At 43.0% G+C, this 24,648-nt stretch overlaps 1 protein-coding gene across 1 annotated transcript in view; it reads right to left on the reverse strand.

The window, feature by feature from the left end:
- The window catches only part of LOC115117117 (A disintegrin and metalloproteinase with thrombospondin motifs 14), a 154,587-nt gene that overhangs the window by 43,452 nt on the left and 86,487 nt on the right, over positions 1-24,648 (reverse strand). The window contains 4 exon segments of the mRNA XM_065022879.1: positions 5,397-5,502; positions 17,127-17,283; positions 20,497-20,529; positions 20,531-20,584. Coding sequence (XP_064878951.1) covers positions 5,397-5,502; positions 17,127-17,283; positions 20,497-20,529; positions 20,531-20,584 — 350 coding nt within the window.

Raw genomic sequence — 24,648 nt, forward strand, 5'->3', positions numbered from 1 at the left:
CTAAGTAGAGCAGCAGCTCTAATGTAATGGTCCTGGCTAGACTAAGTAGAGCAGCAGCTCTAATGTAATGGTCCTGGCTAGACTAAGTAGAGCAGCAGCTCTAATGTAATGGTCCTGGCTAGACTGGCTAGACTAAGTAGAGCAGCAGCTCTAATGTAATGGTCCTGGCTAGACTAAGTAGAGCAGCAGCTCTAATGTAATGGTCCTGGCTAGACTAAGTAGAGCAGCTCTAATGTAATGGTCCTGGCTAGACTAAGTAGAGCAGCAGCTCTAATGTAATGGTCCTGGCTAGACTAAGTAGAGCAGCAGCTCTAATGTAATGGTCCTGGCTAGACTAAGTAGAGCAGCAGCTCTAATGTAATGGTCCTGGCTAGACTAAGTAGAGCTCTAATGTAATGGTCAGCAGCAGCTCTAATGTAATGGTCCTGGCTAGACTAAGTAGAGCAGCAGCTCTAATGTAATGGTCCTGGCTAGACTAAGTAGAGCAGCAGCTCTAATGTAATGGTCCTGGCTAGACTAAGTAGAGCAGCAGCTCTAATGTAATGGTCCTGGCTAGACTAAGTAGAGCAGCAGCTCTAATGTAATGGTCCTGGCTAGACTAAGTAGAGCAGCAGCTCTAATGTAATGGTCCTGGCTAGACTAAGTAGAGCAGCTCTAATGTAATGGTCCTGGCTAGACTAAGTAGAGCAGCTCTAATGTAATGGTCCTGGCTAGACTAAGTAGAGCAGCTCTAATGTAATGGTCCTGGCTAGACTAAGTAGAGCAGCTCTAATGTAATGGTCCTGGCTAGACTAAGTAGAGCAGCAGCTCTAATGTAATGGTCCTGGCTAGACTAAGTAGAGCAGCAGCTCTAATGTAATGGTCCTGGCTAGACTAAGTAGAGCAGCAGCTCTAATGTAATGGTCCTGGCTAGACTAAGTAGAGCAGCAGCTCTAATGTAATGGTCCTGGCTAGACTAAGTAGAGCAGCATATCTAATGTAATGGTCCTGGCTAGACTAAGTAGAGCAGCAGCTCTAATGTAATGGTCCTGGCTAGACTAAGTAGAGCAGCAGCTCTAATGTAATGGTCCTGGCTAGACTAAGTAGAGCAGCAGCTCTAATGTAATGGTCCTGGCTAGACTAAGTAGAGCAGCAGCTCTAATGTAATGGTCCTGGCTAGACTAAGTAGAGCAGCAGCTCTAATGTAATGGTCCTGGCTAGACTAAGTAGAGCAGCAGCTCTAATGTAATGGTCCTGGCTAGACTAAGTAGAGCAGCAGCTCTAATGTAATGGTCCTGGCTAGACTAAGTAGAGCAGCAGCTCTAATGTAATGGTCCTGGCTAGACTAAGTAGAGCAGCAGCTCTAATGTAATGGTCCTGGCTAGACTAAGTAGAGCAGCAGCTCTAATGTAATGGTCCTGGCTAGACTAAGTAGAGCAGCTCTAATGTAATGGTCCTGGCTAGACTAAGTAGAGCAGCAATGTAATGGTCCTGGCTAACTGTAGAGCAGCAGCTCTAATGTAATGGTCCTGGCTAGACTAATGTAGAGCAGCAGCAGCTCTAATGTAATGGTCCTGGCTAGACTAAGTAGAGCAGCTCTAATGTAATGGTCCTGGCTAGACTAGAGCAGCTCTAATGTAATGGTCCTGGCTAGACTAAGTAGCAGCAGCTCTAATGTAATGGTCCTGGCTAGACTAATGTAGAGCAGCAGCTCTAATGTAATGGTCCTGGCTAGACTAAGTAGAGCAGCAGCTCTAATGTAATGGTCCTGGCTAGACTAAGTAGAGCAGCATATCTAATGTAATGGTCCTGGCTAGACTAAGTAGAGCAGCAGCTCTAATGTAATGGTCCTGGCTAGACTAAGTAGAGCAGCAGCTCTAATGTAATGGTCCTGGCTAGACTAAGTAGAGCAGCAGCTCTAATGTAATGGTCCTGGCTAGACTAAGTAGAGCAGCTCTAATGTAATGGTCCTGGCTAGACTAAGTAGAGCAGCAGCTCTAATGTAATGGTCCTGGCTAGACTAAGTAGAGCAGCAGCTCTAATGTAATGGTCCTGGCTAGACTAAGTAGAGCAGCAGCTCTAATGTAATGGTCCTGGCTAGACTAAGTAGAGCAGCAGCTCTAATGTAATGGTCCTGGCTAGACTAAGTAGAGCAGCAGCTCTAATGTAATGGTCCTGGCTAGACTAAGTAGAGCAGCAGCTCTAATGTAATGGTCCTGGCTAAACTAAGTAGAGCAGCTCTAATGTAATGGTCCTGGCTAGACTAAGTAGAGCAGCTCTAATGTAATGGTCCTGGCTAGACTAAGTAGAGCAGCAGCTCTAATGTAATGGTCCTGGCTAGACTAAGTAGAGCAGCTCTAATGTAATGGTCCTGGCTAGACTAAGTAGAGCAGCAGCTCTAATGTAATGGTCCTGGCTAGACTAAGTAGAGCAGCTCTAATGTAATGGTCCTGGCTAGACTAAGTAGAGCAGCAGCTCTAATGTAATGGTCCTGGCTAAACTAAGTAGAGCAGCTCTAATGTAATGGTCCTGGCTAGACTAAGTAGAGCAGCTCTAATGTAATGGTCCTGGCTAGACTAGAGAGCAGCTCTAATGTAGAGCAGCAGCTCTAATGTAATGGTCCTGGCTAGACTAAGTAGAGCAGCAGCTCTAATGTAATGGTCCTGGCTAGACTAAGTAGAGCAGCAGCAGCTCTAATGTAATGGTCCTGGCTAGACTAAGTAGAGCAGCAGCTCTAATGTAATGGTCCTGGCTAGACTAAGTAGAGCAGCTCTAATGTAATGGTCCTGGCTAGACTAAGTAGAGCAGCAGCTCTAATGTAATGGTCCTGGCTAGACTAAGTAGAGCAGCAGCTCTAATGTAATGGTCCTGGCTAGACTAAGTAGAGCAGCAGCTCTAATGTAATGGTCCTGGCTAGACTAAGTAGAGCAGCAGCTCTAATGTAATGGTCCTGGCTAGACTAAGTAGAGCAGCAGCTCATATATATATATAAATATAAATCAGGAAAGTGTCAAAACTAACAGCAAGATGGATTTACAGTCAACGTCTAATTCAGTCAACGTGTAATTCAGTCAACGTGTAATTCAGTCAATGTGTAATTCAGTCAACGAGTAATTCAGTCAATGTGTAATTCAGTCAATGTGTAATTCAGTCAATGTGTAATTCAGTCAACGTGTAATTCAGTCAATGTGTAATTCAGTCAACGTGTAATTCAGTCAATGTGTAATTCAGTCAATGTGTAATTCAGTCAATGTGTAATTCAGTCAATGTGTAATTCAGTCAATGTGTAATTCAGTCAACGTGTAATTCAGTCAACGTGTAATTCAGTCAATGTGTAATTCAGTCAACGTGTAATTCAGTCAGCGTGTAATTCAGTCAATGTGTAATTCAGTCAATGTGTAATTCAGTCAATGTGTAATTCAGTCAATGTGTAATTCAGTCAACGTGTAATTCAGTCAATGTGTAATTCAGTCAACGTGTAATTCAGTCAACATGTAATTCAGTCAACGTGTAATTCAGTCAATGTGTAATTCAGTCAATGTGTAATTCAGTCAACGTGTAATTCAGTCAACGTGTAATTCAGTCAACGTGTAATTCAGTCAATGTGTAATTCAGTCAACGTGTAATTCAGTCAGCGTGTAATTCAGTCAATGTGTAATTCAGTCAATGTGTAATTCAGTCAATGTGTAATTCAGTCAACGAGTAATTCAGTCAATGTGTAATTCAGTCAGCGTGTAATTCAGTCAACGAGTAATTCAGTCAACGAGTAATTCACTCAACGAGTAATTCAGTCCATGTGTAATTCAGTCAGCGTGTAATACAGTCAACGTGTAATTCAGTCAACGTATAATTCAGTCAATGTGTAATTCAGTCAACGTGTAATTCAGTCAATGTGTAATTCAGTCAGCGTGTAATTCAGTCAGCGTGTAATTCAGTCAATGTGTAATTCAGTCAACGAGTAATTCAGTCAATGTCTCTATCAGTCAACGTCTAACTCAGTCAATGTGTAATTCAGTCAATGTGTAATTCAGTCAATGTGTAATTCAGTCAATGTCTCTATCAGTCAACGTCTAACTCAGTCAACGTCTAATTCAGTCAACGTCTAACTCAGTCAACGTCTAATTCAGTCAATGTCTCTATCAGTCAACGTATAATTCAGTCAATGTGTAATTCAGTCAACGTCTAATTCAGTCAACGTCTAATTCAGTCAACGTCTAATTCAGTTAACGTGTAATTCAGTCAACGTCTAATTCAGTCAACGTCTAATTCAGTTAACGTGTAATTCAGTCAACGTCTAATTCAGTCAACGTCTAATTCAGTTAACGTGTAATTCAGTTAACGTGTAATTCAGTCAACGTCTAATTCAGTCAACGTCTAATTCAGTTAACGTGTAATTCAGTCAATGTGTAATTCAGTCAACGTCTAATTCAGTCAACGTCTAATTCAGTCAACGTCTAATTCAGTCAACGTGTAATTCAGTCAATGTGTAATTGGAAAAGCAGTCACACAGTTGTTGCAGGTTAATTATTAGATGATAAACTTTTAAGAAAATAACTGGAATTACAATTGACTTCCTGAATAGACCGACAGGAAATGCAAATCGCCCCCCCACCCCCATCTGGAGTGTGTCTAAGTTCTGTGTTTACCAGCTGTGTCCATGTCTCTGTTCCCAATGGCAGCCTACTTCCTTTGCAGTGCAGAGAAACCTACACACACACACGCAGCTCTTTGCTTGTATTCCTTTTAGTTTCTTCAAGCTATGGGGCTCACAGGTCCCGTAGGACTCTGGTCAACAGTAGTGAACAACAGGGAGGAGGGCGCCACTTGGGTCAACAGTAGTGAACAACAGGGACGAGGGCGCCACTTGGGTCAACAGTAGTGAACAACAGGGACGAGGGTGCCACTTGGGTCAACAGTAGTGAACAACAGGGACGAGGGTGCCACTTGGGTCAACAGTAGTGAACAACAGGGACGAGGGTGCCACTTGGGTCAACAGTAGTGAACAACAGGGAAGAGGGCGCCACTTGGGTCAACAGTAGTGAACAACAGGGAGGAGGGCGCCACTTGGGTCAACAGTAGTGAACAACAGGGAGGAGGGCGCCACTTGGGTCAACAGTAGTGAACAACAGGGAGGAGGGCGCCACTTGGGTCAACAGTAGTGAACAACAGGGACGAGGGTGCCACTTGGGTCAACAGTAGTGAACAACAGGGACGAGGGTGCCACTTGGGTCAACAGTAGTGAACAACAGGGAAGAGGGTGCCACTTGGGTCAACAGTAGTGAACAACAGGGAAGAGGGTGCCACTTGGGTCAACAGTAGTGAACAACAGGGAAGAGGGCGCCACTTGGGACAACAGTAGTGAACAACAGGGAAGAGGGCGCCACTTGGGACGCAGCCTGTGTGCTGCGATGACTTACACATGTCCGGTCTCGTGCGCCACCACGAAGGCCGAGGAGAATCCGTCCTCGTGGTTCAGAGTGCAGCTCCTCAGAGGGTGGCACATGCCTGTCACCGGGGCGTAACCTAGGCAATACAGATCACACACACACACACACGGGCACTGATAACAAACCGCTAGGCAGAGATGAAGGGTTGTAATGGCTGTTACATCACACCTGGGTTCAAATACTACTTGAAATCATTTGAAATACTTCAGCTGGGCTTGATTGAGCTTGCCTGGCGCTATGGAACCAATGGAATAGATGCACAAGCCCAAAACTCCGCCCACCTGGCACTCCAGGCAGACTAAACGTGGTGCTTAAAGTATTAGAATTAAAAACAAATATTACTTGAACCCAGGTCTGGGTACATATGCCTCTCTAAGGCTCTGATCAAACCACGGTTATGATGATGTGGTGTGGATGGATTAAGGTGAGACTAGGTCGGCCTGCTTTTAGATGTCTGTCTGTGTTTCGGGAGACGTCTTCAATACCAATTTATCTAGTAAATCATACATAAATCATACATTAATATCTTGGTCAGTGGTCGACTTCATCTACAGGGAGGCCAATTTCAAGAACAAATTTCTAGTTGCAACGACAACCTGTCAAGAGGCATATAAAGTATCTATTGCATCTATTGCATGTGAAATAGCAGGTATATTCTCCTGACACTGGTAGGTACCTCTAGTTGTCAGAATTCCCAGAATGCACGCACATTTTTACAGGTAGTAGTTGTGTAAACAAAGCTACTGCGTAGACATTGCTGCTAACACAGGATGTTGGATTGACTTCAGCTCTAAGTGTTCTTTGTGTGTTTTTATTTTTACATAAGAGAAAATGATGAATTATCCCAACAGAGCCAATGCTATTATAATTATAGTGTCTGACATATACCTATTGCAATTAACAAAGAACTACTAATTGTAATACAAATCAGAACAACGAATATGGAAATGAACACAGATTACTGTATATAAAGCATGTCGTCTTCATGTGTGGCTCAGTCACAAATGCCACCCTGTTCCCTATATAGTACACTACTTTTGACCAGGGACCATAGTGTGCATCATAGAGAATAGTGTGCCATCTGGGGGACAAATGCACATGAAGAAGACTTGCTTTATAGTCTGTGTTCCATTTCCATAGTAGATGTTCTGATTTGAGAAAGGCCTGAAGATTTTGTCTGTGTTCTTGCTTGTGTCTAAAGCTTGAAAGCATTTTGTTAAACCCAGCACAGACAGACCAACACAAGCTTGTTATTAAAACCAAACACAACCGTATAATATAACCCAACAATACAGTAATGACACATATTTAAACACAAAGCACAAAGGACACATGAATACAACTACTATAAATAACTACTATACTATACATAAGTGCTATACTGTATACTATATATAAAACCACTATAAACTATATATAACTACTATACTATATACTAACTACTATATTATATACTATATATAACTACTATACTATATACTATACATAAGTGCTATACTGTATACTATATATAAAGCTACTATATTATATACACTATATATAACTACTATACTATACACTAACTACTATATTATACACTATATATAACTACTATACTATACATAAATACTATACTATATACTATACATAAGTGCTATACTGTATACTATATATATATATATATATACACACACACACACAACTACTATACACTATATATAACTACTATACTACATACTAACTACTATACACTATATATAACTACTATACTATACATAAGTACTATACTATATACTATACATATGTGCTATACTGTATACTATATCTAAAACCACTATACACTATATATAACTACTATAATATATACTAACTACTATATTATATACTATATATAACTACAATACTACATACTAACTACTATACACTATATATAACTACTATACTACATACTAACTACTATACACTATATATAACTACTATACTACCCACTAACTACTATACACTATATATAACTCCTATACTATATACTTGCAACTATACTATACATAACTACTATACTATATACTTACTACTACACACTATATATAACTACTCTACTATGCATAACTACTATACTATACATAACTACTATACTATACATAACTACTACACACTATATATAACTACTCTACTATGCATAACTACTATACTATACATAACTACTATACTATAGATAACTACTATACAATATATATATAACTACTATACTATATACTTACTACTATACTACATACTAACTACTATACACTATATATAACTACTCTACTATGCATAACTACTATACTATACATAACTACTATACTATAGATAACTACTATACAATATATATATAACTACTATACTATATACTTACTACTATACTACATACTAACTACTATACACTATATATAACTACTCTACTATGCATAACTACTATACTATACATAACTACTATACTATAGATAACTACTATACAATATATATATAACTACTATACTATATACTTACTACTATACTACATACTAACTACTATACACTATATATAACTACTATAATATATACTTACTACTATACTATACATAACTACTATACTGTACATAACTACTATGCTATACATAACTACTATACTATACATAACTACTATACTATACATAACTGCTATACTATAGATAACTACTATACTACATACTAACTACTATACACTATATATAACGACTATACTATATACTTACTACTATACTATACATAAATACTATACTATATACTTACTACTATACCATACATAACTACTATACTACATACTAACTACTATACACTATATATAACTACTATACTATATACTTACTACTATACCATACATAACTACTATACTATACATAACTACTATACTATATACTTACTACAATACCATACATGACAACTATACACTATATATAACTACTACACACTATATATAACTACTATACTATATACTTACTACTATACCATACATAACTGCTATACTATAGATAACTACTATACTACATACTAACTACTATACACTATATATAACGACTATACTATATACTTACTACTATACTATACATAAATACTATACTATATACTTACTACTATACCATACATAACTACTATACTACATACTAACTACTATACACTATATATAACTACTATACTATATACTTACTACTATACCATACATAACTACTATACTATACATAACTACTATACTATATACTTACTACAATACCATACATGACAACTATACACTATATATAACTACTACACACTATATATAACTACTATACTATATACTTACTACTATACCATACATAACTACTATACTACATACTAACTACTATACACTATATATAACTACTATACTATATACTTACTACTATACCATACATAACTACTATACACTATATATAACTACTATACTATACATAACTACTATACTATATACTTACTACTATACCATACATAACTACTATACACTATATATAACTACTACACACTATATATAACTACTATACTCGACCAAGAGATGTGCAGCGATCCAGATTAGCTGAGCGTTTTGTTTGGTTCAAATGGGGGTTTGTTGCTGAAACAAATGGTCCTGCTCTCTGACCATGTGAAGACCTTTGGCATGCAGGTAAAAAGCAGAAAATGCAGACACAGACAGATATTGATGGTTGGGGATGCTTCAGTTGGCCATGTCCCAAATGCCAATCTATTCCCTATATAGAGGACTACTTTTTTGGACTAGAACTCTATTGGCCCTGGTCCAAAGTAGTGAACTACATAGTGAATGGAGTACCATTTGGGACACGTGCTCTGTGGTGATTAGCTAGAACCCAGTTGCAATGATGTCACTATAGCCAGATTTGAACCTGTTCTGGTTGTAATGTGGTTGTAATGGCGTTATTTCATCTAGCTCTGCCCGATGGCAAAGAACTACAAGGAACATGGCGGCACATGGTGGCATCCTATGGTTATGTAGTTATATCAGATGGTTATGTTATAATGGTTATATAGTTATATCAGATGGTCATGTTATAATGGTTATATAGTTATATCAGATGGTCAGATGGTTATATAGTTATATCAGATGGTTATGTTATAATGGTTATATAGTTATATCAGATGGTTATGTTATAATGGTTATATAGTTATATCAGATGGTTATGTTATAATGGTTATATAGTTATATCAGATGGTCAGATGGTTATATAGTTATATCAGATGGTTATGTTATAATGGTTATATAGTTATATCAGATGGTCAGATGGTTATGTTATAATGGTTATGTAGTTATATCAAATGGTCAAATGGTTATTTAGTTATATCAAATTAGAATGGCTTAGTTAGACTTAGTTCTACTTAGTTAGAATGGCTTAGTTAGACTGGCTTAGTTAGACTGGCTTAGTTAGAATGGCTTAGTTAGAATGGCTTAGTTAGGCTTAGTTAGACTTAGTTCTACTTAGTTAGAATGGCTTAGTTAGGCTTAGTTAGACTTAGTTCTACTTAGTTAGAATGGCTTAGTTAGACTTAGTTCTACTTAGTTAGACTTAGTTCTACTTAGTTAGACTGGCTTAGTTAGACGTAGTTCTACTTAGTTAGAATGGCTTAGTTAGACTTAGTTCTACTTAGTTAGAATGGTTTAGTTAGACTTAGGTCTACTTAGTTAGAATGGTGGATGGTGTTTCTTCTTCCATAATAGTTTAGTCGCTCATCACCTATTTAAATGCTGCAAGCAAAATGGCACAACAAGAAAGCAATGGAGATGCGCTAGCTGAGCCCTTTATCTGAAGACAGATAAAATATATTCAAGAGAATGGAGACTATATACATTCACATGAAAAAGCCATGGTGAGCTTGGCATGGAAGAGTATGAGAAAAAGTTGCAGTAGGTACAGTAGCTATGGTATAGTAGCTATAGTGCAGTAGCTATGGTACAGTAGCTATGGTATAGTAGCTTTAGTGCAGTAGCTATGGTACAGTAGCTATAGTGCAGTAGCTATGGTACAGTAGCTATGGTACAGTAGCTATAGTGCAGTAGCTATGGTATAGTAGCTATAGTGCAGTAGCTATGGTACAGTAGCTATGTTATAGTAGCTATGGTACAGTAGCTATAGTGCAGTAGCTATGGTACAGTAGCTATGTTATAGTAGCTATGGTGCAGTAGCTATAGTGCAGTAGCTATGGTACAGTAGCTATGTTATAGTAGCTATGGTACAGTAGCTATAGTGCAGTAGGTACAGTAGCTATGTTATAGTAGCTATGGTATAGGTAGCTATGGTACAGTAGCTATGTTATAGTAGCTATGGTATAGCAGCTATGGTACAGTAGCTATGTTATAGTAGCTATGTTATAGTAGCTATGGTACAGTAGCTATAGTGCAGTAGCTATGGTACAGTAGCTATGTTATAGTAGCTATGTTATAGTAGCTATGGTACAGTAGTTATAGTGCAGTAGCTATGGTACAGTAGCTATGTTATAGTAGCTATGTTATAGTAGCTATGGTACAGTAGCTATAGTGCAGTAGCTATGGTACAGTAGCTATGTTATAGTAGCTATGTTATAGTAGCTATGGTACAGTAGTTATAGTTATACACTGAACAAAAATGTAAACGCAACATGCAACAATCTCAAAGTTTTACTGGGTTACTGTTCATATAAAGTAATCTGTCATTGGAAATAAATTGGGCCCTAATCTATGGATTTCACATGACTGGGAATACAGATACAGATCTCCTCCACATAGAGTTGATCAGGCTGTTGATTGTGGACTGTGGAATGTTGTCCCACTCTTCTTCAATGGATGTGCAAAGTTGCTGGGTATTGGTGGGAACTGGAACACGCCGTCGTACATGTCGATCCAGAGCATCCCAAACATGCTCAATTGGTGACATGTCTGTTGAGTATGCAGCCCATTGAAGGACTGGGACATTTTCAGCTTCCAGGAATTGTGTACAGATCCTTGTGACATGGGTCCGTGCATTATCATGATGAAACATGAGGTGATGGTGGCGGATAAATGGCATGACAATGGACCTCAGGATCTCCTCACGTTATCTCTGTGCAATCAAATTGCAATCGATAAAATGCAATTGTGTCCATTGTCCGTAGCTTATGCCTGCCTGCCTATACCATAACCCCATCGCCAACATGGGGCACTCTGTTCACAATGTTGACATCAGCAAACCGCTCGCCCACACGATGCCATACATACTGTCTACCATCTGCCCTGTATAGTTGAAACCGGGATTCATCCATGAAGAGCACACTTCTCCAGCGTGCCAGTGGCCATTAAAGGTGAGCTTTTGATCACTGCAATCAGGTCAAGACCCTGGTGAGGACAACGAGCACGCAGTTGAGCTTCCCTGAGACGGTTTCTGACAGTTTGTGCAGAAATGATTCGGTTTCAGACAATCCCACAGGTGAAGAGGCCGGATGTGTGGAGGTCCTGGGCTGCCGTGGTTACACGTGCTCTGCGGTTGTGAGGCCGGTTGGACGTAAATCTCTAAAACGACATTGGAGGCGGCTTATGGTAGAGAAATTAACATTACGTTCTCTGGCAACAGCTCTGGTGGACATTCATGTAGTCAGCATACCAATTGTACGCTCCTACATTGTGTTTTAGAGTGGCCTTTTATTGTCCCCAGCACAAGGTGCACCTGTGTAATGAGCATGCTTGTTTCATCAGCTTCTTGATATGCCACACCTGTCAGGTGGATGAATTATCTTGTCAATGGAGAAATGATCTTTAAAGTTTTTTTTGTGCGTATGGAAAATTTCTGGGATATTTTATTTCAGCTCATGAAACATGGGTCCAACACTTTACATGTTGTGTTTATATTTTTGTTCAGTATAAATCACACCTATATATTCCATTAATGATATGAGAGGATGACATGAGTCAGTAGTTTAGATATCTTTATTTATTTAATTGAGGCAAGTCAGTTAAGAACAAATTCTTATTTACAATGACGGCCTACACCGGCCAAACCCGGACGACGCTGGGCCAATTGTGCGCCGCCCAATCACGGCCGGTTTTGATACAGCCTTGGATTCGAACCAGGGTGTCTGTAGTGACGCTTTAAGCTACTGCTACAGTGGCAATCACATACATTCAACATACCTGTCAGTAGTTACTGCTACAGTGACAATCACATACATTCAACATACCTGTCAGTGGTTACTGCTACAGTGACAATCACATACATTCAACATACCTGTCAGTAGTTACTGCTACAGTGACAATCACATACATTCAACATACCTGTCAGTGGTTACTGCTACAGTGACAATCACATACATTCAACATACCTGTCAGTGGTTACTGCTGTGACAATCACATACATTCAACATACCTGTGACAATCAATCATACATTCAACATACCTGTCAGTGGTTACTGCTACAGTGACAATCACATACATTCAACATACCTGTCAGTAGTTACTGCTACAGTGACAATCACATACATTCAACATACCTGTCAGTAGTTACTGCTACAGTGACAATCACATACATTCAACATACCTGTCAGTAGTTACTGCTACAGTGACAATCACATACATTCAACATACCTGTCAGTAGTTACTGCTACAGTGACAATCACATACATTCAACATACCTGTCAGTGGTTACTGCTTGACAATCACATACATTCAACATACCTGTCAGTACAGCTGACAATCACATACATTCAACATACCTGTCAGTGGTTACTGACAATCACAGTGACAATCACATACATTCAACATACCTGTCAGTAGTTACTGCTACAGTGACAATCACATACATTCAACATACCTGTCAGTAGTTACTGCTACAGTGACAATCACATACATTCAACATACCTGTCAGTGGTTACTGCTACAGTGACAATCACATACATTCAATAACAGACATTTTTTCCCTCATTAATCTCATCAGAATTGCATTGAGATGTTAAGATTTAAGATATTAAAGTTTAAAATAAAGTGTTACATAGATTCTGGACCGTTTCCCATGTATTTATTTTTGCTGACTCGTTATAAATAGGAGTTTCCTCTCAGGTCCCGCGGTCTGTATTTGGGTGTAAAATCCTCCAAGTCGTCAGAAAACTCTGGCAACAGAGTGTGATGTTTACCCCTAAGCCTGGAAGGTTGTTCCCTAGTTGAAGAGGCCAGTCCCAACCCATCCCACAGTGCCTTAGAGATGGACCTGTTATGGCCATAGTTGAAGAGGCCAGTCCCAACCCATCCCACGCTGCCTTAGAGATGGACCTGTTATGGCCATAGTTGAAGAGGCCAGTCCCAACCCATCCCACAGTGCCTTAGAGATGGACCTGTTATGGCCCTAGTTGAAGAGGCCAGTCCCAACCCATCCCACAGTGCCTTAGAGATGGACCTGTAGAGATGGCCTTAGAGATGGACCTGTTATGGCCCTAGTTGAAGAGGCCAGTCCCAACCCATCCCACAGTGCCTTAGAGATGGACCTGTTATGGCCCTAGTTGAAGAGGCCAGTCCCAACCCATCCCACAGTGCCTTAGCCTGTAGAGATCCCAACCCATCCCACAGGACCTGTTATGGCCTGTAGGCCCTTGAAGAGGCCAGTCCCAACCCATCCCACAGTGCCTTAGAGATGGACCTGTTATGGCCCCCAACCCATCCCAGTGCCTGAAGAGGCCAGTCCCAACCCATCCCACGGTGCCTTAGAGATGGACCTGTTATGGCCCTAGTTGAAGAGGCCAGTCCCAACCCATCCCACGTGCCTGCCTTAGAGATGGACCTGTTGAAGGCCAGTAGTTGAAGAGGCCAGTCCCAACCCATCCCACGCTGCCTTAGAGATGGACCTGTTATGGCCCTAGTTGAAGAGGCCAGTCCCAACCCATCCCACAGTGCCTTAGATGGACCTGTTATGGCCATAGTTGAAGAGGCCAGTCCCAACCCATCCCACAGTGCCTTAGAGATGGACCTGTTATGGCCCCCAACCCATAGTTGAAGAGGCCAGTCCCAACCCATCCCACAGTGCCTTAGAGATGGACCTGTTATGGCCCTAGTTGAAGAGGCCAGTCCCAACCCATCCCACAGTGCCTTAGAGATGGACCTGTTATGGCCCCCAACCCATAGTTGAAGAGGCCAGTCCCAACCCATCCCACAGTGCCTTAGAGATGGGCCTGTTATGGCCCTAGTTGAAGAGGCCAGTCCCAACCCATCCCACGAGATGCCTTAGAGATGGACCTGTTATGGCCAGTCCCAACCCATCCCACAGTGCCTTGAAGGAGGCCAGTCCCAACCCATCCCACAGTGCCTTAGAGATGGACCTGTTATGGCCCTAGTTGAAGAGGCCAGTCCCAACCCATCCCACCCACAGTGCCTTAGAGATGGACCTGTTATGGCCCTAGTTGAAGAGGCCAGTCCCAACCCATCCCAGAGATGGACCTGTTATGGCCCCAGTCCCAACCCATCCCACGTGCCTTAGAGATGGACCTGTTATGGCCATAGTTGAAGAAGAGGCCCTAGTTGAAGAGGCCAGTCCCAACCCATCCCACGGTGCCTTAGAGATGGACCTGTTATGGCCCTAGTTGAAGAGGCCAGTCCCAACCCATCCCACGTCCCAACCCATCCCACAGTGCCTTAGAGATGGACCTGTTATGGCCCTAGTTGAAGAGGCCAGTCCCAACCCATCCCACGGTGCCTTAGAGATGGACCTGTTATGGCCCTAGTTGAAGAGGCCAGTCCCAACCCATCCCACAGTGCCTTAGAGATGGACCTGTTATGGCCCTAGTTGAAGAGGCCAGTCCCAACCCATCCCACAGTGCCTTAGAGATGGACCTGCCCAACCCATCCCACGTGCCTTAGAGATGGACCTGTTAGATGAAGACCTCCCAACCCATCCCACGTGCCTTAGAGATGGACCTATGGCCCAACCCATCCCACGTGCCTAGTTGAAGAGGCCAGTCCCAACCCATCCCACGGTGCCTTAGAGATGGACCTGTTAGAGATGGACCTGTTATGGCCCTAGTTGAAGAGCCCAACCCATCCCACGCTGCCTTAGTGGACCTGAAGAGGCCAGTCCCAACCCATCCCACGGTGCCTTAGAGATGGACCTGTTATGGCCCTAGTTGAAGAGGCCAGTCCCAACCCATCCCACGGTGCCTTAGAGATGGACCTGTTATGGCCCTAGTTGAAGAGGCCAGTCCCAACCCATCCCACGCTGCCTTAGAGATGGACCTGTTATGGCCCTAGTTGAAGAGGCCAGTCCCAACCCATCCCACAGTGCCTTAGAGATGGACCTGTTATGGCCCTAGTTGAAGAGGCCAGTCCCAACCCATCCCACAGTGCCTTAGAGATGGACCTGTTATGGCCCTAGTTGAAGAGGCCAGTCCCAACCCATCCCACAGTGCCTTAGAGATGGACCTGTTATGGCCATAACATCGCTGGTTGCTACGGTAACGTTTGAAGTGTTTCTGACTCTCTTTTTAAACATGACACGTGCTTCAAAGTTAAACCAAAGTCAAAAGTCAATATTTGACAGTGAACTTCAGAAGAAGGTAGGAAGAGGTTTGTTTCTCAAAGCCTTTGCGTTGCGGTGAACAAAAAGTCTCAATAAATTGTGTTGTGCTTGTGGTCGTGTTGTGACGCAGAACACAACTGTACAGATCTTGTTCCAAAATATATACTGTCATGTAATGTGGATGTGTACATTTTATAACAAATACTAAGTAATATATACCTTAGAGATAATTTAGAAACACTTTTAACCTTGAACTTGAAGTGTTCCCTCTAGAGATCACTCAGAGAAAACATAGCTGCTGTAGGACTTACATTCTTTGTCTTAGTCAAGTCTTTGTGTATTAAAGTCAACATGTCTATTCTTCATCCACTTGTCTTACAAACAGACACGAGTGGGAGTACTTCAGTACACATTGATTCAAACCGTGATGATGTAAGTAGAGATGATCTTAGATGAGTTGTAATTATGTAAAACAACACAGAGAGGACATTTTGTATTTCTGTTTAAATTACAAGTTACTTACAGACTTCCTGGAAACTATAAATACTGGGAAAAGGAAAAATCATAACAATTTCTGAGCATTTTCATGTTTTTTCCCTACATGCCAGAAACCATTATTTTGTAGATCTGATGGTATTTTTGGAAACATAGGTTGGCACCAATGCCCAGTCAGTCAGCAAAGGGTTGGAAAATACTCAATGATGTACTCAGTGCTATGTGAGGTCACCACTGGCAGATGTAGACATGCTCAGGACCATGTCAGCATCACAAAATGTCTCCCTGTTTCCTTTATGCACTACTTTTGGCCAGGGCCCATTGGGTTCTGGCCACAAGTAGTGCACTATATAGGGAATAGGGTGCCACTTGGGATGGAGTTCATTTCTGGACCACAGCAGCAGCTGCCTGCTTCCCAGTGAGGTCCCAGCATGGTTGAGGTCCAGTCCATCACTATTCAAAGAATTCCGGAAGTAAACTGACAATCCAATTCCAATTGAAAAGCAATAAGGGAGAAAAAAAATCCGGAATTGGAATTTAAGTTTAGTTCCGGAATGGACTTGGAATTGAAACTGACCCCAACTCTGTCAAGTTTCCAGAGACCTTACCTGAGCTAGCCTTGAAAGGAGCCAACCCTTGTGAATGGAAGGAGATATCTGTCGTATCAGTCTGCACAGGCCTTGGATGGAGAGAAATACAGTACCTTGCATACCTGCGGGACCAAAATCTTGCCTTGTGAGGAAGATGGCATGGTCATGGTACTCAGCATGATCGGGGTCCCGGCGCTGCTGCGTGTTGGCCCAGCGACACACCTGCTCCAGGCTACGGGACGGGTTCCCACGCTCGATCAGGCTGATGGACTGAGGAAAGAAGAATACCGTTCTCATTTCAGAAACAATCTACGAGCCTGATCCCAGATCTGTTTGTGCTCTTGTCAACTCCATTGCTGTCCTAGTTAAGCCAATGAGCGACAAGGAGTTGATACCCCAAACAGCAGGCCCTCAGGCTAACAGCCTACCATACCTGCTGAATAGGATCGTCTCACAGCAGGCCCTCAGGCTAACAGCCTACCATACCTGCTGAATGGGATCGTATCACAGCAGGCCCTCAGGCTAACAGCCTACCATACCTGCTGAATAGGATCGTCTCACAGCAGGCCCTCAGGCTAACAGCCTACCATACCTGCTGAATAGGATCGTATCACAGCAGGCCCTCAGGCTAACAGCCTACCATACCTGCTGAATAGGATCGTATCACAGCAGGCCCTCAGGCTAACAGCCTACCATACCTGCTGAATAGGATCGTCTCACAGCAGGCCCTCAGGCTAACAGCCTACCATACCTGCTGAATGGGATCGTATCACAGCAGGCCCTCAGGCTAACAGCCTACCATACCTGCTGAATAGGATCGTCTCCCAGCAGGCCCTCAGGCTAACAGCCTACCATACCTGCTGAATAGGATCGTCTCCCAGTGCTTAATCATCATTATTACTCTTACTAGCGCTCATTCAGCACATAGGTGACTACTTCAAAATGGTTTTACCTGCAATGATCAGGATCGGCTTGTTTTAGCTACTTGAGTTGAAAGCACTGGTTTTTAGTTGCCCTGGATAAGAGTAGCTGCTCAATGACTAAAACATAATGTTATTATTAGTTATTGAGAACATACTGTACCTTGGGTGTACTACCATCCCTGGTCAAAAGTAGTACACTATATAGGGAAAGGTAGTACACTATATAGGGAAAGGTAGTACACTATATAGGGAAAGGTAGTACACTATATAGGGAAAGGTAGTACACTATATAGGGAAAGGTAGTACACTATATAGGGAAAGGTAGTACACTATATAGGGAAAGGTAGTACACTATATAGGGAAAGGTAGTACACTATATAGGGAAAGGTAGTACACTATATAGGGAAGGTAGTACACTATATAGGGAATGGTAGTACACTATATAGGGAAAGGTAGTACCACACTAGTGGTGTGGGGGCTGTGCTTTGGCAAAGTGGGTGGGGTTATATCCTTCCTGTTTGGCCCTGTCCGGGGGTGTCCTCGGATGGGGCCACAGTGTCTCCTGACCCCTCCTGTCTCAGCCTCCAGTATTTATGCTGCAGTAGTTTATGTGTCGGGGGGCTAGGGTCAGTTTGTTATATCTGGAGTACTTCTCCTGTCCTATTCGGTGTCCTGTGTGAATCTAAGTGTGCGTTCCTTCTGTCTTTCTTTCTCTCTCTCGGAGGACCTGAGCCCTAGGACCATGCCCCAGGACTACCTGACATGATGACTCCTTGCTGTCCCCAGTCCACCTGGCCATGCTGCTGTTCCAGTTTCAACTGACCTGAGCCCTAGGACCATGTCCCAGGACTACCTGACATGATGACTCCTTGCTGTCCCCAGTCCACCTGGCCATGCTGCTGCTCCAGTTTCAACTGACCTGAGCCCTAGGACCATGCCCCAGGACTACCTGACATGATGACTCCTTGCTGTCCCCAGTCCACCTGGCCATGCTGCTGTTCCAGTTTCAACTGACCTGAGCCCTAGGAGCATGCCCCAGGACTACCTGACATGATGACTCCTTGCTGTCCCCAGTCCACCTGGCCATGCTGCTGCTCCAGTTTCAACTGACCTGAGCCCTAGGACCATGTCCCAGGACTACCTGACATGATGACTCCTTGCTGTCCCCAGTCCAACTGGCCATGCTGCTGCTCCAGTTTCAACTGTTCTGCCTTACTATTATTCGACCATGCTGGTCATTTATTAACATTTGAACATCTTGGCCATGTTCTGTTATAATCTCCACCCGGCACAGCCAGAAGAGGACTGGCCACCCCACATAGCCTGGTTCCTCTCTAGGTTTCTTCCTAGGTTTTGGCCTTTCTAGGGAGTTTTTCCTAGCCACCGTGCTTCTACACCTGCATTGCTTGCTGTTTGGGGTTTTAGGCTGGGTTTCTGTACAGCACTTGGAGATATCAGCTGATGTACGAAGGGCTATATAAATACATTTGATTTGATTTGATATATAGGGAAAGGTAGTACACTATATAGGGAAAGGTAGTACACTATATAGGGAAAGGTAGTACACTATATAGGGAAAGGTAGTACACTATATAGGGAAAGGTAGTACACTATATAGGGAAAGGTAGTACACTATATAGGGAAAGGTAGTACACTATATAGGGAAAGGTATAGGGAAAGGTAGTACACTATATAGGGAAAGGTATAGGGAAAGGTAGTACACTATATAGGGAAAGGTAGTACACTATATAGGGAAAGGTAGTACACTATATAGGGAAAAGAGTACACTATATAGGGAAAGGTAGTACACTATATAGGGAAAAGAGTACCATTTGGGAGGCATATTTGTTGTTTTACAGCAACAGCCTGGAGAGTGTTCTTATGCTTGAGGAGAATATATTTATATTTTTTATTTAACCTTTATTTAACCAGGTAGGCCAGTTGAGAACACCTTTATTTAACCAGGTAGGCCAGTTGAGAACACCTTTATTTAACCAGGTAGGTCAGCTGCTGAGAACACCTTTATTTAACCAGGTAGGCCAGTTGACATGAACACCTTTATTTAACCAGGTAGGCCAGTTGAGAACACCTTTATTTAACCAGGTCACCATGATCAGGAAGATGAGAAGTCTTACCTGTCTGTACCCACCGGGATCAGGAAGATGAGAAGTCTTACCTGTCTGTACCTGACAGTGATCAGGAAGATGAGAAGTCTTACCTGTCTGTACCTGACAGTGATCAGGAAGATGAGAAGTCTTACCTGTCTGTACCCGACACAGGAGATCAGGAAGATGATGAGAAGTCTTACCTGTCTGTACCTGACAGTGATCAGGAAGATGAGAAGTCTTACCTGTCTGTACCCGACCATGATCAGGAAGATGAGAAGTCTTACCTGTCTGTACCCGACCGGGATCAGGAAGATGAGAAGTCTTACCTGTCTGTACCTGACAGTGATCAGGAAGATGAGAAGTCTTACCTGTCTGTACCTGACAGTGATCAGGAAGATGAGAAGTCTTACCTGTCTGTACCTGACCATGATCAGGAAGATGAGAAGTCTTACCTGTCTGTACCCGACCATGATCATGCGGACGAGGTACGATGTTGATGTTGGTTCCCAAAAGACTCATTTGGGGGTAGATCTCATCAACCTAAGGGAAGCAGCCAGAGAGATAAACAACATCAATTTATTTATTTAGTGAATTCCTTTTAGCCAAGCCATTTGCTTCGGGTCCTGCTGAGTTGAGGGTGAGTAGGCCCTCTGCTGAGTTGGTAGATTGGACAGACCTTAGGAATGTGGTGCATGGTTCGCTCCAACCCACAGGCACTAAGGGGTGAAGGAGTCTATAGCCTGGTCTCAGATCTGTTTGTGCTGTCTTGCCAACTCTTATGGTCATTGTCACGCCAATGGTAACAACCATGTGCCCTGGTCAAAAGTAGTGCACTATATAGGGAATAGGGTTCCATTTGGGACATGGTCCCATATGAGATTGCTTCTGATGCTAGATTCATCCTCTCATAGTGTGCTTCTTAATACGATTTGATGATAGCTCATAGTACACAGCACGTCACATCTGGCAAAAACACAGCTGGTCGTTTGTTTAGCTTTCAGAAGGATAAGGCAGCCAGCCAGCCAGGACCGGCCTTTCAGAAGGATAAGGCAGCCAGCCAGCCAGCCAGCTAGGATAAGACAGCCAGGCAGGACTGCCCCTCCAGAAGGATAAGGCAGCCAGGAAGGACTGCCCCTCCAGAAGGATAAGGCAGCCAGCCAGGACTGCCCCTCCAGAAGGATAAGGTAGCCAGCCAGGACTGCCCCTCCAGAAGGATAAGGTAGCCAGCCAGGACTGCCCCTCCAGAAGGATAAGGCAGCCAGCCAGGACTGACCCTTCATAAAGATAAGGCAGAAGGATAAAACACTCCCACGAAACAATAACCTGTAATAATCTGACATAGAACCTGACAGGACAAACACTCCCTCTGAACAATAACCTGTAATAATCTGACATAGAACCTGACAGGACAAACACTCCCACGGAACAATAACCTGTAATAATCTGACATAGAACCTGACAGGACAAACACTCCCTCTGAACAATAACCTGTAATAATCTGACATAGAACCTGACAGGACAAACACTCCCTGGAATAATAACCTGTAATAATCTGACATAGAACCTGACAGGACAAACACTCCCACTGAACAATAACCTGTAATAATCTGACATAGAACCTGACAGGACAAACACTCCCTCTGAACAATAACCTGTAATAATCTGACATAGAACCCGACAGGACAAACACTCCTACTGAACAATAACCTGTAATAATCTGACATAGAACCTGACAGGACAAACACTCCCACTGAACAATAACCTGTAATAATCTGACATAGAACCTGACAGGACAAACACTCCCACTGAACAATAACCTGTAATAATCTGACATAGAACCTGACAGGACAAACACTCCTACTGAACAATAACCTGTAATAATCTGACATAGAACCTGACAGGACAAACACTCCTACTGAACAATAACCTGTAATAATCTGACATAGAACCTGACAGGACAAACACTCCTGCTGAACAATAACCTGTAATAATCTGACATAGAACCTGACAGGACAAACACTCCTTCTGAACAATAACCTGTAATAATCTGACATAGAACCCGACAGGACAAACACTCCCACTGAACAATAACCTGTAATAATCTGACATAGAACCTGACAGGACAAACACTCCTACTGAACAATAACCTGTAATAATCTGACATAGAACCTGACAGGACAAACACTCCCACTGAACAATAACCTGTAATAATCTGACATAGAACCTGACAGGACAAACACTCCCGCTGAACAATAACCTGTAATAATCTGACATAGAACCTGACAGGACAAACACTCCCACTGAACAATAACCTGTAATAATCTGACATAGAACCTGACAGGACAAACACTCCCGCTGAACAATAACCTGTAATAATCTGACATAGAACCTGACAGGACAAACACTCCCGCTGAACAATAACCTGTAATAATCTGACATAGAACCTGACAGGACAAACACTCCCACTGAACACTGATCCACTTGGCTCAATAGTTCACACCAATGTGCTTCCACTCTGACAGCACAGGAGTGGAAGCAATCAACCTCTACAGAGAGAGAAACAACATCAATGTGTGCTGTGTGTGTGTGTGTGTGTGTGTCTCTGTGTGTGTGAGTGTGTGTGGCTCTCTGATGGTTTGGTTTTGCATACATGGAATGGGTGGCTGGTAATGGGATGCTGCTATCCACAGTGGGTGGCTGGTAATGGGATGCTGCTGTCCACAGTGGCTGGCTGGTAATGGGATGCTGCTGTCCACAGTAGGCGGCTGGTAATGGGATGCTGCTATCCACAGTAGGTGGCTGGTAATGGGATGCTGCTATCCACAGTAGGTGGCTGGTAATGGGATGGCTGTCCACAGTGGGTGGGTGGTAATGGGATGCTGCTATCCACAGTGGGTGGGTGGTAATGGGATGCTGCTGTCCACAGTGGGTGGGTGGTAATGGGATGCTGCTGTCCACAGTGGGTGGGTGGTAATGGGATGCTGCTGTCCACAGTGGGTGGGTGGTAATGGGATAAGCTGCCAGGTCCACAGTGGGTGGGTGGTAATGGGATGCTGCTATCCACAGTGGGTGGCTGGTAATGGGGTGCTGCTAGGACTGCCCACAGTAGGTGGGTGGTAATGGGATGCTGCTGTCCACAGTGGGTGGGTGGTAATGGGATGCTGCTATCCACAGTGGGTGGCTGGTAATGGGGTGCTGCCCCTCACAGTAGGTGGGTGGTAATGGGATGCTGCTATCCACAGTGGGTGGCTGGTAATGGGATGCTGCTGTCCACAGTGGGTGGGTGGTAATGGGATGCTGCTATCCACAGTGGGTGGGTGGTAATGGGATGCTGCTGTCCACAGTGGGTGGGTGGTAATGGGATGCTGCTGTCCACAGTGGGTGGGTGGTAATGGGATGCTGCTGTCCACAGTGGGTGGGTGGTAATGGGATGCTGCTATCCACAGTGGGTGGCTGGTAATGGGATGCTGCTATCCACAGTGAGTGCTTGTCATGCTGGTGCTGGGCCTTCCTGGCCATGGGACTATGGAGTCGTTCTGCTCTATTCTTATGAGTTGTGATTCAACAGGCAATCAACCTGATATCTTGTTAAAACACTGGCAGGACAAATGAAACCACTGCTATTATGCAACCTGAGCTAGTCTGACCTAGAAATGCTATGATGACTGCAACACTCCCCATAATGATGCTCTGGAATGTGTGAGACTTAATGGAGGAACTTCAAACCAACATGGAAATAACAGCGTTTTTAAGTTGACTCAACTTTTCAGGACTAAGTTTCTTTTCTTTTTTCAATGACGGCCTAGGAACAGTGGGTTAACTGGTCCTAGGAACAGTGGGTTAACTGCCTTGTTCAGGGAAGAACGACAGCTCGGGGTTTGAACTTGCAACCTTCCGGTTACTAGTCCAATGCTCTAACCACTAGTCTACCCTGCCGCCCAAAGTGTTACCTGAACTAAAAAAATAGAGTTGAGCCAAATTTACTGTAGGTCCAACTGGAGAATAACAGGGTCCAACTGTAGAATAACCTGGGTGCAACTGGAGAATAACGTAGGGTCCAACTGGAGAATGACGTAGGGTCCAACTGGAGAATAACGTGGGTCCAACTGTAGAATAACGTAGGGTCCAACTGGAGAATAACGTAGGGTCCAAGAATAACGTAGGGCCCAACTGGAGGATAACGAGGGCCCAACTGGAGAATAACGAAACTGGAGAATAACGTAGGGTCCAACTGAGAATAACCTGGTCCAACTGGAATAACGAACCAACTGAGAATAACGGGTCCAACTGGAGAATAACGTAGGGTCCAACTGGAGAAACTGCTGAATAACGTGGGTCCAACTGGAGAATAACAGGGTCCAACTGTAGAATAACGTAGGTCCAACTGGAATAACCTGTAAACTGCTGAATAGAACCTGAGGGTCCAACTGGAGAATGAACAAGGGTCCAACCTGTAGAATAACTGGGTCCAACTGGGAATAACCCAACTGAGAATAACCTGTAATAACTGACATAGAACCTGACAGGAAAACACTCCCACTGAACAATAACCTGTAATAACTGGAGAATAACCTGGGTCCAACAGGAGAAAACGGGGTGAACCA

Source organism: Oncorhynchus nerka, linkage group LG10 (assembly GCF_034236695.1).
Source record: "Oncorhynchus nerka isolate Pitt River linkage group LG10, Oner_Uvic_2.0, whole genome shotgun sequence".
Taxonomy (NCBI): domain Eukaryota; kingdom Metazoa; phylum Chordata; class Actinopteri; order Salmoniformes; family Salmonidae; genus Oncorhynchus; species Oncorhynchus nerka.